Source organism: Sapajus apella, unplaced genomic scaffold, assembly GCF_009761245.1.
Source record: "Sapajus apella isolate SASKATOON/1434 unplaced genomic scaffold, GSC_monkey_1.0 scaffold49, whole genome shotgun sequence".
NCBI classification, from domain to species: domain Eukaryota; kingdom Metazoa; phylum Chordata; class Mammalia; order Primates; family Cebidae; genus Sapajus; species Sapajus apella.
In genome coordinates, this window is record NW_022436989.1 from 12,425,696 (window position 1) to 12,441,770 (window position 16,075).

The following is a 16,075-nucleotide window of genomic DNA, read 5'->3' on the forward strand; positions in this document are numbered from 1 at the left end:
ACAAAAATTAGCTAGGCATGGTGGCATGCGCCTGTAATCCCAGCTACTCAGGAGGCTGAGGCAGGAAAATTGCTTGAACCTGGGAGGCAGAGGTTGCAGTGAGCTATCACCATTGCACTCTAGCCTGGGTGACAGAGCAAGGCTCCATCTCAAAAAAAAAACGGAAAAGCTGGGTGTGGTGCTGCCACCTGCAGTTCCAGCTACTCCGTGGTGGGAGGATGGCTTGTGCCCAGGAGGTCAAGGCTGCAGTGACCCATAATCTCACCACTGCACTCCAGCCTGGGTGACAGAGCAAGACCTTGTCTCAAGAAAATAAAAAAACAACAAAGTCAAATCTTATTTTCATCCTAACTATTCAATGATTTAACTAGTAATCTTTTATTACCCTAAAAGTCAATTTAACAAATATTCACTAGGTACAGTTAATAGAGACATGGCATACATGATGAATAAGACATATAATCCTTACTGTCTTGCCTTTACATCTAAAGAGACTGTAAATAACACTAATGCAAAAAAATAATAATAGTCATAGTAAGTACCATGGGGGCTTGGGAAAAGATAATATCCCTATTGTAAATAGGAAAGAATTTTTTTTTTCTTTTGAGACAGGGTCTCGTTCTGTCGCCCAGGCTGGAGTGCAGCGGTGCCATCACAGCTCACTGCAGACTTGACCTTCCAGGGCTCAAGGGATCCTCCTGCCTCAGCCTCTGAAAGTGCTGGGACTACAGGCACTGAGCGCCAGGGTGCCCACCTAATTTTTTTGTTTTCTGTAGAGAGGAAGTCTCACTAGATTGACCATGCTGGTTTCAAACTCCTGTCCTAAAGCGATACTCACGCCTCAGCCTCCCAATGTGCTAGGATTACAGGCGTGAGCCTCTGCTCCTGGCCGCAAAGAACTGTTCTTAAGTTAGCCAGTATCTGAGCTAGGCCTTGAAGGATGGGCATTATTTTGCAGAAGGGTAAAGGGGAGGGCAATTACAAAAGAGGGAATAGGAATAACAAGAGGCGGTGGGGAAGGCAAGCTAGAATGTCAGGGGCTGGAGGGAGATGAGTCTGGGAGGAGGGGCCCAGAACACCTTGAATGCAAGCATCTGCTTTTCCTGGTAGAACAACAGCAGGGCCGCATTGCATCTTTCGAATTGTATGTGGATGTGATTCGTTAGAGCTGTGGTCTCCAACTATTTGTTTTCAACTTTATTTTGGGATAATGTCATATTTCAGAAAAGTTTCAAGAAGAGTACAAAGAACTCTGTTTTCTTCATAGCGATTAGCCAGTTGTAAACACTCCATTGCGTTCACCCCTAACCGCATGTCTTCCCAAACCTCCCTCCTTCCTTTTCTTGGTTTTTTGTTTGTTTGTTTGTTGTTTGAGATGGAGTTTCGCTTTGGCACCCAGGCTGGAGTGCAATGGCACCATCCGGGCTCACCGCAACCTCCGCCTCCCGAGTTCAAGCGATTCTCCTACCTCAGGCTCCAGAGTAGCTGGGATTACCGGCAACCGCCGCCACGCTCGGTTAATTTTTAGTAGAGACGGGGTTTCTCCATGTTGGTCAGACTGATCTCCAACTCCCGACCTCAGGTGATCTGCCCGCCTCGGCATCCCAAAATGCTGGGATTACAGGCGTAAGCCACCGCGCCTGGCCCCCTCCATCCTTTTCAACAAGTCAATATACGTGCTTCTCCCTCGGCTTGGGTTGACGCCCCGCTCCTAGCCTGGCTGATTCTTCACACTGCAGGCTTGAACCACTCCCGGAAGACGTCCTTCACTCCCAAAACGAGGTTTCTCTGAAACGACGAGGATCACCAAACGAAGGGGACAAACCGGCACCCGGCCTGAGCGCCTCCCTCCACCGCCTAACGGCCCCAGAGGAACCGGAGAGGAGGGGGCGTGGCCCAAAAGCGGAAGTGCCCGGGACGCGGAAGTGCGAGCTCCCGCGCCGCTGCCATCTGGGAGGCCTCGAAGTCAGAATGGCCTTGGAAGGGAAGAACAAACGGAAGAGAAAAAGAAGTGTCGAGCAGGGGTGAGTGGCGCGCGACACGAGTAGCTGGGCAGGGATATTGTACGTTCCCTCGTGCTGGCGAAGCGCGGGGCGGGGCGGGGCTGAGTTCTGGCGTCCGTTTCTAGCGAGAGCCGTGAAGTCTGCGTTCGCGGGAGTCAGCTGGAAGACTACCAGGTTGGACAGGTCGCCAGTAGCTTATTCCGCGGCGAGCGCCCTTCCAGAGGTGGCACCGGTCGGCTGGCTTCGCTCTTCAGCTCTTTGGAGCCTCAGGTTCAACCTGTGTACGTGCCTGTGCCTAAAGTAAGTCACTGGGTTTTCTCCCCGAATGGCTCCTTAGAACCACTTACAAAACTAGCTTCTTACCTACCGCGTAAAGCGTGATTTCTGAAGGGGGCAGACAGGATTCGTTTTAAGTAACCTTTCATGACTCTTACATACCGGTGAGAGAGAAGAGATGCTCATTTAGAAAGTCCACTATTTTCTGCCGCGCGCGGTGGCTCAAGCCTGTAATCCCAGCGCTCTGGGAGGCGGAGGCGGGTGGATCACGAGGTCAAGGGATCGAGACCATCCTGGTCAACATGGTGAAACCCCGTCTCTACTAAAAATACAAAACATTAGCTGGGCATGGTGGCGCGTGCCTGTAATCCCAGCTACTCAGGAGGCTGAGGCAGGAGAATTGCCTGAACCCAGGAGGCGGAGGTTGCGGTAAGCCAAGATCGTGCCATTGCACTCCAGCCTGGGTTACAAGAGTGAAACTCCGTCTCAAAAAAAAAAAAAAAAGAAAAAAAGTCCACTATTTTATGGCTTAGGGTCAGAATTCTAAAAGGATAGGGTCTCAGATACAACTTCACACTTTTGAAAAGGAAACCACCAAAAAAAGGAAACGGAATGAGGAGGAAGAAAGTGCTTCCCCGATTGAAAGACCACTTTTGCAGGAATCTGCAAAAAAAGTGAAAGCGAAGAAGAAACACAGTAATGCAGAAAAAAAGTTGGCAAACAGGTTGGTAAAATTCTCTTACTTGATGTTAAACTAAATAGTAAAGAAGTCAACATTCCTATACCTGCAATATTCGTCTTAGTTTTCTCATTTCATATTTGTTACTTTCAAAACTTTATGGACAATCTAGTACATACAGAAGAGTTGAAAAGGCTAAGGAACTCCATGTACTCAGCGTCAGCAATTACTCATATTTGAGGCTGGGCGCTGTGGCTCACGCCTGTAATCCAAACATATAATACCATGTATTATAGCTGCTACCATTTTATTGTGAACTGGTTCTGTCCCTTCACTGGACTATTGGAGGCCTTTGATTGTTTATCTTTGTATCCTCAGAGCCTAGAACTGAGTAAGCACCTGCTAAGTATTTGCTGATGAGTGAGTCATTTTTATGATTCTTATTTGCTCTTCTCTCCCCTCACTCCTTAATATCCTTTAGTTCTCTTTCTGATTAATGCTCAGACCTTGCTTATCCGTATCCACCAGTACGTTATATTGTGCTTACCATTTCACAATTTACTTTTGGTAAGAGTCCTTTAAATGTTACAGAAGTATTAGAAGTAGGGAATCTGGTTTTTCCTATCGGTCATATTGCTTGTACAAAGTAAGTATTCTGCTGGCATATTAACCGTTTTAGACTCTCAGGAAGTGGAATAGTGTCCCTAAAGGTCTAGGGTAGAAAATGAAATTAGGCATTGATAGAGTGTAAACTGAATCTCCAAGAGCTCTAAGTGGATAAGCTTTTGTTTAGATGAACTTGCTGCTGCCGTTGCCTGGCAGTTTTAATGTGTTCAAAAATTGAGCTTCACTTTTTCTTGCTGGGTGCAGTGGCCCACACCTGTAATCCTAGCACTTTGGGAGGCTGAGGTGGGCCAATGGCTTGAGCTCAGGAGTTCAAGACCAGCCTGGGCAACATAGCAAAACCCTGTCTCTACAAAAAATATAAAAGGCTGGGTGTGGTGGCTCATATCTGTAGTCCCAGCACTTTGGGAGGCCAAGGTTGGCAGATCACTTGAGGTCAGGAGTTCCAGATCAACCTGGCCAACATGATGAAACCCCATCTCTACTAAAAACTGAAAAAATTAGCCAGGCATGGTGGTAGGTGCCTGTAATCCCAGCTATTTGGGAGACTGAGGCAGGAGGATCACTTGAACTCAGGAGGCAGACGTTGCAGTGAGCTGAGATTGTGCCATTGCACTGCAGCCTAGGTGACAGAGTGAAACTCTGTCTCAAAAAATAAAATAAAATAAAATTAGCTAGGCATGGCAGCATGTGCCTGTGGTCCCAGCTACTTGGAAGGCTGAGGTGGGTGGATTGAATTTTTTTTCTAAAAATACCAGTCAGTATCTATATAATGCTGCTCTAAAAATTTTGATATATTTGTGAGTGGTAAATTAGGAAAATCCAGAAGACATTGGGAAATATTTCTAATCAGAGCTGTGCTTTGTCAAATACTAGAGCTAACTTGCATGACTCTTACAGCTTCTTTTGTTTTATTTTTTGCCTTGAAAAGGGAAAGTGCTCTAGCGAGTGCTGATTTAGAAGAAGAAATTCACCAGAAACAAGGGCAGAAAAGGAAAAAGTCTCAATCTGGTGTTAAAGTAGCAGACAGAGAAGTACTTGATGATGTAGATGACACAGTTGTAAGTCAAAGAAGGAAAATTCAAATCAACCAAGAAGAAGAGAAATTAAAGAATGAGAGAACTGTATTTGTCGGAAACTTGCCTGTTACATGTGATAAGAAGGTGAGTTTGTATATAGTAAAAGTTCAGAGAAGATAACAACTTTGTTTATTCTCTCTTTGTTGAATAAACATTCAATAATAAGTCATGGATATAACTTCATTGTAAATAATTACAGAAATCATGCTAATATAAATGGATTCCAATATCCACCCCCTCCTTTCCTTTTCTGTAGTCTCTTACCCTACCTAATTCAGGCTTTTGTAGATTAGATTTGAATATTGCAGTGACCTCCTGCCTGGTTTTTTTCTTTTCAGCCTTATCTCCTGTTATATGCCACTCCATATAACATAAGCTCCATATGTTTAAAGTTATTTTCTTTTTTCTTTTCTTTTTCAAGACAGGTTCTGACTGTCACATAGGCTGGAGTATAGTGGCATGATCATTGCTCACTGCAGCCTCAAACTCCTGGACTCAAGTGATCTTGCTGCCTCAGCCTCCCAAGTAACTGGGACTACAGGCACACACCACCATGCCTAGCTAATTTTTGTACTTTTTTTGTGGAGACAGGGTACTTGCTATGTTGCCTAGGCTGGTCTCAAACTCCTGGGCTCAAGCAATCTGCCCTCCTCGGCCTCCCATGGTGCTGGGACTTCAGGCATGAGCCATTGGGCCCGATCTTTTTTCATCACTCTATCTCTGACACCTGAAATGGTGCCTTGTGCATAGTAAATATGTGTTGTTTAAAGAATGAAAATGTCCTGACTTTCTTCCGTGGCGTGAGGATCCCTGAAGCAAAACCTGCCCTTGGCTTCTGCTTGTTCATGTGGTAGTAACTGTTGCAATCCTTGGCTCAGCATCCTGCTCATATTTTGAAGGACAAGTTAAATTCTACTTCATTAAAAACAGTAGAAAACTCCTTTTTGAGACCAGGCATGGTGGCTAACGCCTGTAATCCCAGCACTCTGCAAGGCCAAGGCGGGTGGATCCCTTGAGACTGGGAGTTTGAGACCTGCCTGATCAACATGGTGAAACCCATTCTCTACTAAAAGTTCAAAACATTAGCTTGGTGTGGTGACACATGCCTGTAATCCCAGCTACTTTGGAGGCTGAGGCAGGAGAATCACTTGAACCCGGGAAGGGGAGGTTGCAGGAGCCAAGATAGTGCCACTCTACTCCAGCCTAGTTGACTGAGTGAGTGAGACTCCATCTCAAAAAAAAAATTTTATTCAAGTTTATTCCTGGTTTAAACCAATGTGAAAAGATGAGAGAATCTATGGAAGTTATAAGTCTACCCTTAATTTACATGTGATAAAGGTTATAAAAGATTAAAAGCAAAGCATTATACATCCACTGGATACTAATATGAGCTTGAATTGTGTGGTTTTTTGTTTTTGAGACAGAGCCTCACAAGTTTCAGTAAAAGTTCTTTGTTCATCCAGCTGAATAGTCACCTGCTTTTCCTGAAATGTTAAAAGTAGGCCAGGTGCGGTGGCTCGTGCCTGTAATCGTAGCACTTTGGGAGGTTGAGGCAGGTGGATCACCTGAGGTCTGGAGTTCAAGACCAGACTGGCCAACATGGCGAAACCCTGTCTCTACTAAAAGCACAAAAATTAGCTGGGCGTGATGGTGCACGCCTGTAATCCCAGGTACTTGGGAGACTGAGGCAGGAGAATCGCTTGAACCAGTGGGGCAGAGGTTGCAGTAAGCCCACATTGAGCCACTGCACTCCTACCTGGGTGACAGAGCAAAACTCCATCTCAGAACAAAACAAAACCAAACCGGCAGTAAAGATTATCAGACAGTTTTACTTATTCCTTTTTGTAGCTCTTATTTGATGTTCTGAGGGCGAGCTAACATGTATTTATTTTTTTTTTAATTTTAGAAGCTGAAGTCGTTTTTTAAAGAGTATGGACAAATAGAATCTGTACGATTTCGTTCTCTGGTATGTTTTATTCCCCCTTAAAATTACATAATATTAAAATTTGTTGCATTTAAATCAGATTAACTTCTTGCTGTTAGTGAGATGGAGGTTGTAAGTCTACCCTTAATTTACATGTGATAAAGGTTATAAAAGATTGAAAGCAAAGCATTATACATCCAATGTATACTAATATGAGCTTGAATTGTGTTTTCTTTTTTCACATTAATCTTTTGAATCAATAGGTAGAGTTGCTCTGATTACCTATTGCTGACTCTTGAACTTTGTTAAATAATGTGGTGAATTTATGTAATTTATCTAGTAAATGATAAAGGTAGTGAATTTATCTAATAAAATGATACTTTTGCTATGAAAGCCTGCAATGTATTTTGGAGGGTGGATGGGTGACTTATGTGCTGTCAACAGAATAGGCTAAAAAGTTAATACTGATTAGCATTGCTGGAATCCTAGACATTCTCATCCTGTGTCCCATAATATGCATTTAGCATGGGATATGGGTATGGTTGCTGCAAACAGCCCTTGTTCTCCGAGCACAGACAAAGTATTTAAGTCAATTTAATGTTAAAACTTGATAGAAGTCAGTTGGATTTTACCAGCTCGGCACTCTGGACCACGTATAGCCACATTCTTTGGACCAGGAAATAAGTATCATTTATCCTTCATTTTCCCATACATTTTTTTTTAATTGCATAGGCACAGTTGACATCCCATAGCCTGTATTTTTGGACATTATTACATAATTAATGTATGTTGGAATATAGTAAATGTTTATTATTATTTTTTTGAGACAGAGTCTTGCTCTGTCTGTTGCCCAGGCTGGAGTACAGTGGTGTGATCTGGGCTCCCTGTACCCCTTGCCTCCTGGCTTCAAGCAGTTCTCATGCCTCAGCCTCCCAAGTAGCTGGGATTACAGGCATGCACTATCACGCCCAGCTAATTTTTGTATTTTTAGTCGAGACAGGGTTTCACCATGTTGTCCAGGCTGGTCTCAAACTCCCGACCTCAGGTGATTTGCCTGCCTCAGCCTTCCAAAGTGCCGGGATTACAGGTGTGAGCCACCGTGCTTGGCCTATTCCATGTTTCTAGTTGCTCCTTCTCATGTGATTCTCTAGAATAGAATTTCTCAACCTTCATACAGTTGACATTTTGGGCTGGATAATTCTGTGTTCCTGGAGACTGCCCTGTGTATTATAGGATGTTTAGTAACATCCATGGCCTTTACCCACTAGATGCTGGTAGCACCCCTTCACGTCAGTTGAACAATGAAAATATCTTCAGGCATTGCCAAATGTTAGAGAAGGCAAAACTGCCCACTTCCGTACAAGTAGACAGTGCCCAAAGTTTTGACAGTTCCTGTAATTTCTGTTAGGGTGTTTATTTCCCACTTTTATCACATGTCTTTTTGCCTGCTCTTCTGAGTTCCATTTCCCCGTATCAGACCTTTGGGTGACACATTATCCGGGGTATCTTGCTAGCATCGTGATTTCAGTATGTCTGCTTACCTCCATCTATTCTCACCTATGCTGCCTACTGATTTTTGTATAGTATTTAGTGGCACCCAGGCTGCAGGTTTTGTGGTTGCCTTTGACTCTTCATTGGCGCACTCATGCTAGTGTTTGCCATCCCTGCCTGTTTTTCGACTGTGATTTCATCCTAATATGAGTCATTTCTTTCTGTTTTCCTTGTCCTACCTAAGTTCTCATTACATTCTGTCAGAATAGTCACGGAGGCCTATTATAGTTCCTACCTTCAGTCTTCCTCTAATTTGTCCAACAAAACACTGTCAACTCAGTCTTTCTGAAGCTCTTCTTTCTGGAACCCTTGCCCCTCCCCCGCCCTGCATTAATGTCACCCCCTCTACACACAGCCCCCCAGGTTCCCCCACCCATACCTCACTGGGCCTGCTATTGCCTTCTGCCCTTTGGGGAGCTTGCCCAGATTTCTCCCCAGTCTCTACGCTACCAGTGTGTCCCGGCTATGCGTTCTGCAGCACCCATCCTTCTTTAATGCACTTAGTATACTCTACTGAAATTGCTGTTTGCCTCCTCCACCAGACTGTAAGCTGTGATTACAGATACTCTGTCTTACTTCTCCTTGGGTTACCAGCACCTGTGCATTGTGTTAATTATTCTCACTGTCAGTGAAATACATCTTAATTCTTAGCCTGACAGTTCTCCAGTGTGGCCCCGCCCATCCTGTGTTCCTCCACACATGGGTTTTCTCATCTTTGTCCTTTTGCCAGTCCATTTGTTTTGCATGGAATCCTTCCTTAAGGTACCATTTTTGCCTATGAAAGTACTATCTATTTTCAGTATGCGTCTAAAATATCCCTTCTTCAAGGCTTTTCTGATACTTTATATCATTAAATGATATTATCCCTTTACATTATTCTTTTACTTTATTGCTTTGTGTTATACTTATTCTTTAATGTCTTCAATGACAGGATGTAGGCCAGGTGCAGTGGCTCATGCTTGTAACGCAGCACTTTGGGAGGCCAAGGCAATCACTTGAGTTCAGAAGTTCGAGGCCTGCCTGGCCAGCATGGCAAAATGCTGTTTCTACTAAAAATACAAAAACTAGCTGGGCATGGGGGCGGGCACCTGGAATCCCAGCTACTCCAGAGGCTGAGGTGGTAGAATCGCTTGAATCTGGGAGGCGAAGGTTGCAGCGAACTGAGATTATGCCACTACACTCCAGTCTGGGTGACAAAGTGAGGCTCTGTCTCAAAAACCAATAAACAAAAAGATACAAAAGCAAACAAATAATGGGATGTAGACCCTGTGTAGAAGGCACCCAGTAAATCTGTTTTGATGATGTCATTCACATGTTGATTATTCATTCACATGTTGATTATTCATTTGGACTTTTTCTTTTTTTTTGAGACAGAATCACTCCATCGCCTAGGCTGGAGTGCGTGGCGCGATCTCGGCTCACTTCAACCTCCATCTCCCTGGTTCAAGCGATTCTCCTGCCTCAGCTTCCCAAGTAGCTGGGATTACAGGCGCCTGCCACTGTACCCAGCTAATTTTTGTATTTTTACTACAGACGGGGTTTTACCATCTTGTTCCACTGTCTTGTTCAGGCTGGTCTTGAACTCCTGGCCCCGTGATCCACACGCCTTGGCCTCCCAAAGTGCTGGGATTACAGGCGTGAGCCACTGTGCCCAGCCTCATTTGGACATTTCTATGTCTTATACTGTTTTTTTGTTTGTTTGTTTGTTTTTTTTGAGATTTGAGAGTCTGAATATGTTAGCAATTTGAGCAAGACAAACTGCAAACAGAAGAAATAGTTAAAATTTCTTAGTTTTACTCTGTAAACTATCAGATTACTGAGAAAGAAAATAAGTTTTCCAGAAAAGATTTATAATAACTGCCCTAAATGGCATTTACATTCAAGATGCTCCTAGATTGTGAACTTGCAGGGTTGGTATCTTTTATGTTGTCTTCTGTTATTCGTCAGTTTAGTTAGACATACCAAAAATTGTATTTGAGCCAGGCGTGGTGGCTCATGCCTTCAATCCCAGCACTTTCAGAGGCTAAGGAGGTTAGATCACGAGGTCAGGAGTTCGAGAGCAGTGTGACCAATATGGTGAAATCCTGTCTCTACTAAAAATACAGAAATTAGCTGGGCATGGTGGCGTGCGCCTGTAATCCCAGCTACTTGGGAGGCTGAGGCGGGAGAATCATTTGAACCTGGGAGGCGGAGGTTGCAGTGAGCTGAGATCGCTCCACCTCACTCCAGCCTGGGTGCCAGAGCGAGACTCCATCTCAAAATATATAAATAAATAAAATAAAATTGTGTCAGAATACACGATAAAATGTTAATATATAAAGTTCTTTTTCCTTAAATTTTTCATGTGTCTTTCACTGTCAGTGTCTCTTCCTGGCGTCCTCCCTGTTTGAGTCATCTGACACAGTTTAAGAGCCCAGTATCTTAACCTTTGTCTCGGTTTTTGTTAAATCTGCATATGATGCTGTTGTTGGAAAAGCTTATCCTAAGCCACGAGCTTCATTTTATATAACATTAGGATGTTTATTTTTTATTTATTTTCCTAGAATGTTTTTGATCACAGTGTACTGGAGTTGGATATCTAGACTTCAGTTAAAATATTAATTTGAAGTAATATTTTAAATATTGTCTTTAATACTTTTTTTTCTCTTAAAAGATTCCAGCAGAGGGAACTCTATCCAAAAAGTTGGCAGCAATAAAGTAAGTCTATAATTAGAGGAAGGGAGTCACCTTAAACTTTCTTCCTTTTTGGCTATAAAGTGAGACCAGTTCTTAACAATTTAATAGATTTTATTAATATGTGGATAATAGAGCATGCTTGACTTTCTTTATTTAAAAGCCTTTAAATTTGTCACGTTTTTCTTTAATCCATAATATAAATTGTACAGTCGTAGAAAGTATTACTAGAAAATGAGCCGTGAGAAATTTCAAGAATGTTTTTAGTGTTTGGAAAAGAATGTAAAGCTTCATGCCTAAATTTTCTCATACAGATTACAAATGCCGTATTTCCTGTGTTTTTCCAGAGATAATTCATGTTTGCTTGTGTTGTCACCTGGGTGTACTGCCAGCCTGTAACCACTTGATGTTCTCTGAGGGTTTTGGACCATACTGGTAGTGGCTTGTTTCCAATGCTCAGGGGATGTTTTTGTTCCCCATTCAGTGTCAAGAATGAAATATATGTCTCCTTGTTCACCTTTCCATATGGAAGGCTTATTTTTTATTTAGCTTCAGTTTTTTTTTTGTTTTTTTTTTTTTTTAATCAGTCTCCGTAGAGACTGTCAAAAATTGCCAGTGCCGACTGTACTGCAAGTCGTCACAGCAGGGTATTGGGGAAAGTTTTCAATTAGCAATAATCGCGCCTCGGCTAAACCTCGTTGGCTACGATACTGCCACTGTGCAAAGCTGTTAGCTTCAGTTTTATGTGGGTTTCCTGTTAGTCTCACATCTTGGGTGTTTGTTCTCTTAACGGTACATGAAATGATGAAGTTTGTAAGCAGAGATTTCTTTATATTAGATAAAACATAATGTACTATAGAAACATTTCTGGGAATCCTGTTCTGGGAATCAAACTTTTGTATTGCAACAGTCCCTTTGGACATGTTGGTGACTTCATGTCAATTTTCATTCTTAATTTAGAGTTATTTGGCCAACCGAGTCTTCACCGGGTTTTCCTCTTACCCATCACAGTGCCAGGTGTATGGTTAGGACTTAATAAATACATACTGATTCGCACAATGTTTGCCGAGGTAACCAAAGATGCAGGTCCTCCTAGATACCAGGTATTTGTTCAGTGCTGTGGAGGATAGAAACCTTACTAAGATACAACCCTTCTTTTTGAGTCATACAAACTTTTATTTCTGTATGAGGTTGAAACCCAGGAGCCTAAATTTGAACAGAAACAGAGGTTCTGACAGGTGTATGTACAAGTGCTATTGAGGAACTTTGGTGGGATGTGTCAGAAAATTGGAATTTGCACACCATATCATCAGCTTCCCCTCCAGCCCCATCTCGTTTTTTTTATTTGGTTTATTTTTTAACATACAAGATCATGCTCTGTCACCCAGGCTGGAGTGTAGTGGCAAGATCTTAGCTCACTGAAGCCTTAAACTTTTGGGCTCAAGTGATGCTCCCATCTCAGCATCCCAAGTAGCTGGAACTACACCTGGCTAATGTATTTTATTTTATTTTATTTTATTGTAGAGACAGAGTCTCACTGTGTTTCTCAGGCTAGTCTTGAACTCCTGACTTCAAGAAATCCTCCTGCCTTAGTCTTCTAAAGTAGTGGGATTACAGGTGTGAACCACTGCTTTTTTGTTGTTTTTAAGTTAAAATTTAATTATGGCCTCGTGTGGTGATCACAACTGTTATCCCAGCACTTTGGGAAGCTGAGGTGGGCGGATACTTGAGGCCAGGAGTTCCAGACCAGCCTGACCAACATGGCAAAACACTGTCCCTACTAAAAACAGAAAAAGTAGTGGGGCATGGTGGCACATGCCTGTATTCCCAGCTGCTTGGGAGGCTGAGGCAAGAGAATCGCTTAAATCTGGGAGAGGAAGGTTGCAGTGAGCCGAGATCGTGCCACTACACTCCGGCCTGGGTGACAGAATGAGACTCTGCCTCAAAATAAATAAATAAAATTTAATTATACACCTTTTCTCTAGTCAGCCAATTCTCCACTCTAGGCAAATGTTTTTAGTTTCTTGAGTAAGCTTCTAGAAACATATTATGCATTTACAAACTGATGTGCATACGTGTTCTCACGTAAAACTTTTTAACTCAGTGGTATTCAACATATACACTATTCCACACCTTCCCTTTTTCTAATTGGTACAACTTGGAGATCTGTTTGTATTGGTGTGAAAGTGATTAATTTTAGAGCACTTTTTAAAATGCTCTTTTTCTTAGAGTATTCTTTAAGGTGTGCCTTAATAATTTTTTTTATCATTGATGGGCATAAAGTTTTTTCCCAGCCTCATGGCCATCACAAATAACGCCAGAGGCTGGGTGCGGTGGCTCACGCCTGTAATCCCAGCACTGTGGGAGGCCAGGGCGGCAGATGACTTGAGCCCAAGACCAGCCTAGGCAAAATGGCAAAACCTCATCTCTACAGAAAATTAGCTGGGCGTGATGGCATGCACTGTAGTCCCAGCGACTTGGGAATCAGATGAAGGAACACCTGAGCCCAGGAGGTGGAGGAGTTGTGATTGCACCACTGTACTCCAGCCTTGGTGATAGAGTGAGACCCTGTCTTCAAAAAAAAGAAAAAAAACCTGTTTTAATACTTTAGCTGGGCATGGTGGCACGTGACTGTAGTCCCAGCTACTTGTGGGGCTGTTGAGGGATGATGACTTGAGCCCAGGAATTTGAGGCTGCAGTGAACCACTGCACTGTAGCATGAGCAGCAGAGCAAGATCCTGTCTGTCAAACAAACCAAACAAATAATGTTGGAGTAAATGAGCGACCTGGTACTTAGGTAATTTTGCACATAAGCTAAACTTATCTGTAGGATAAACTTCAGCAGTGGCATTGCTCAGTCAGAAGGGTATTTGCATTCATAATTTTGACTGCTGTCTCATAGAGATTGCAGCCTATTTATATTTCCACATTTTTACCAACAGTAAAGTTTTTACTTTACAAAAACAGTATGTTGGCCAGGGAAGGTGGCTTGTGCCTGTAATTCCAGCACTTTGGGATGCTGAGGTAGGTAGATTGCTTGAGCCTAAGAGTTTGAGATCAGCCTGGGCAACATGAGGAGACCCCCTCTCTATAAAGAAATACAATTAGGATGGGCGAGGTGGCTCACACCTGTAATCCCAGCGCTTTGGGAGGACGCGATAGGCGGATCACCTGAGGTCAGGAGTTCAAGACCAGCCTAGCCAATATGGTGAAACCCTATCTCTACTAAAAATACAAAAATTAGCCAGCTGTGGTGGTGGGCTCCTGTAATCCCTGCTTCTGGAGGCTGAAGCAGGGGAATTGCTTGAACCCAGGAGGCGGAGGTTGCAGTGAGCTTAGATCATGCCATTGCACTCCAGCCTGGGTGACAAAAGCGAAACTTCGTCTCAAAAAAAAAAAAAAAATACAAAAATTAGCTGGGGAAGGTGGTGCACACCTGTAGTCCAGCTACTCTGGGGACTGAGGTGGGAGGATCACTTGAGCCTGGAGAGTGGAGGCTGCAGTGAGCCGTGATTACACCACTACACTCCAGCCTGGATTACAGAGTGAGACCCTATCTCAAAAAGAAAATTAAAAGTATGTTTTTGAGCTTTTTGATTATTGGAAACCTGATAGGTAAGTGTGGTATTTCTTTTCTTTTTTTCTTTCCTTGAGACGGAGTCTTGCTGTCACCAGGCTGGAGTGCGGCGACACGACCTTGGCTCACTGCAACTCCACTTCCCAGGTTCAAGCGATTCTTTTGCCTCAGCCTCCTGAGTAGCTGGGACTACAGGGAAGCGCCACCATGCCCAGCTAATTTTTGTATTTTTAGTAGAGATGGGTTTCACCATATAGGCCAGGCTTATCTCGAACTCCTCACCTTGTAATCCGCCCACCTTGGCCTCCCAAAGTGTTAGGATTACAGGCGTGAGCCACCTCGCCTGGCTGTGCTTTCTTTTGTTTGAATTGTTAGTCATACTGATCTGTAGAATGTTAATAAAATCAGCCTTTTGTGACATGAGTTATGAATATCTTTTCTCTATTTGTCATTTGCTTTTTATTTTATTTTTGAGAGACAAAATCTTACTTTGTTCTCCAGCAGAAGTGCAGTGACTCAATCACAGCCCACTATAACCTGGAATTCCTGGGCTCAAGTAATCTTTCTGCCTCAGTCTCCGGAGTAGCTGGGACTATAGGTGCATACCACCACACCGCAACTTGTTAGCCTTTTGATTTGGCTTATGGGAAATTTTGCCATGTAAAACTTGTTTCCTTTTTCGTATAGCCAAAATTTTTAAAAAGTTTTCTTTTAACTTTGTTAAAGCTACCTCCAGTAAACTGCACATATTTGACACGTACAATTTAATTATGATTTTGACATATGTAGGCAATCTTGAAATCACTGCCATAGTCCAGATACTGAACATTATCACCTCAAGTTTCTTCCTGACCCTTTGCAATATGTCCCCCTACCTCTGTCCTCAGGCAGCCAGTCACTTGCTTTCTGTCTCTATGTGTTAGTTTGCCTTTTCCAGAATTTTATGTAAGTGGAGTCATCATACAGGATGTACTCTTGTCTAACTTGCTCAGCATAGTGATTTTGAGGTTTGTTTTTCTGTGGGGGAGGAGTGGTGGGGGTTGGGGGGCACAGGGTCTTGTGCTGGCACCCCGGCTGGAGTTCAGTGGCACAATCATGGCTCACGGCAGCGCTGATCACTCGAGCTCAAGCAGTTCTCCTAAATAGCTGGGACTACAGGTGCTCACCACCATGCCAGGCTGATTTTTGAAGTTTTTAGTGGAGCCAAGGTGTCCCTATTGTTGCCAAGCTGGTGCGGAACTCCTGAGCTCAAACAACCCTCCTGCCTTTGCCTCCCAAAGTGTTGGAATTACAGGCTTGAGCCACTGTGCCCTTCTGAGATTTGTTCTTATTATTGCAATGCATTGGTAATTTATTCAATTGTATTGCACTCATAATCCATTGTATGGCAGTACCATTTGTTTATCCATTCACCATTTTATTTTATTTTGTTATCTCCACTTGAAGTGAGTCTCTTGACTCAGCCTCCCGATTAACTGGGATTACAGACGCACACCACCATGCCTGGCTAATTAGTTTGTATTTTTAGTAGAGATGGGGTTTTGCCACGTTGGCCAGGTTGGTCTCGAACTCCTGAATCTGCCTGCCTTGGCCTGCCAAAGTTCTGGGATTACAGGCATGAGCCACCACTCCCGGCCTCATTCACTAGTTTTTTTTTTTTTTTTTTTTTTTTTTTTTTTTTTTTTTTTT

The 16,075-nt window shown here is 43.2% G+C and overlaps 1 protein-coding gene and 1 non-coding gene across 2 annotated transcripts in view; one reads left to right on the forward strand and one right to left on the reverse strand.

The window, feature by feature from the left end:
* The first annotated feature begins 1,743 nt into the window (after positions 1–1,743).
* Positions 1,744–16,075, forward strand: part of RBM34 (RNA binding motif protein 34) — a 24,466-nt gene continuing 10,134 nt past the window's right edge. Inside the window, exons 1-6 of the mRNA XM_032242309.1 lie at positions 1,744–2,024; positions 2,129–2,303; positions 2,867–3,003; positions 4,514–4,745; positions 6,568–6,627; positions 10,790–10,833. Coding sequence (XP_032098200.1) covers positions 1,972–2,024; positions 2,129–2,303; positions 2,867–3,003; positions 4,514–4,745; positions 6,568–6,627; positions 10,790–10,833 — 701 coding nt within the window. The 5' untranslated portion in view covers positions 1,744–1,971. The remainder of the gene's footprint in view (positions 2,025–2,128; positions 2,304–2,866; positions 3,004–4,513; positions 4,746–6,567; positions 6,628–10,789; positions 10,834–16,075) is intronic.
* LOC116526193 lies at positions 11,397–11,537 on the reverse strand. Its single transcript, XR_004258012.1, has one exon. It is a non-coding gene; the product is annotated as a U4 spliceosomal RNA (small nuclear RNA).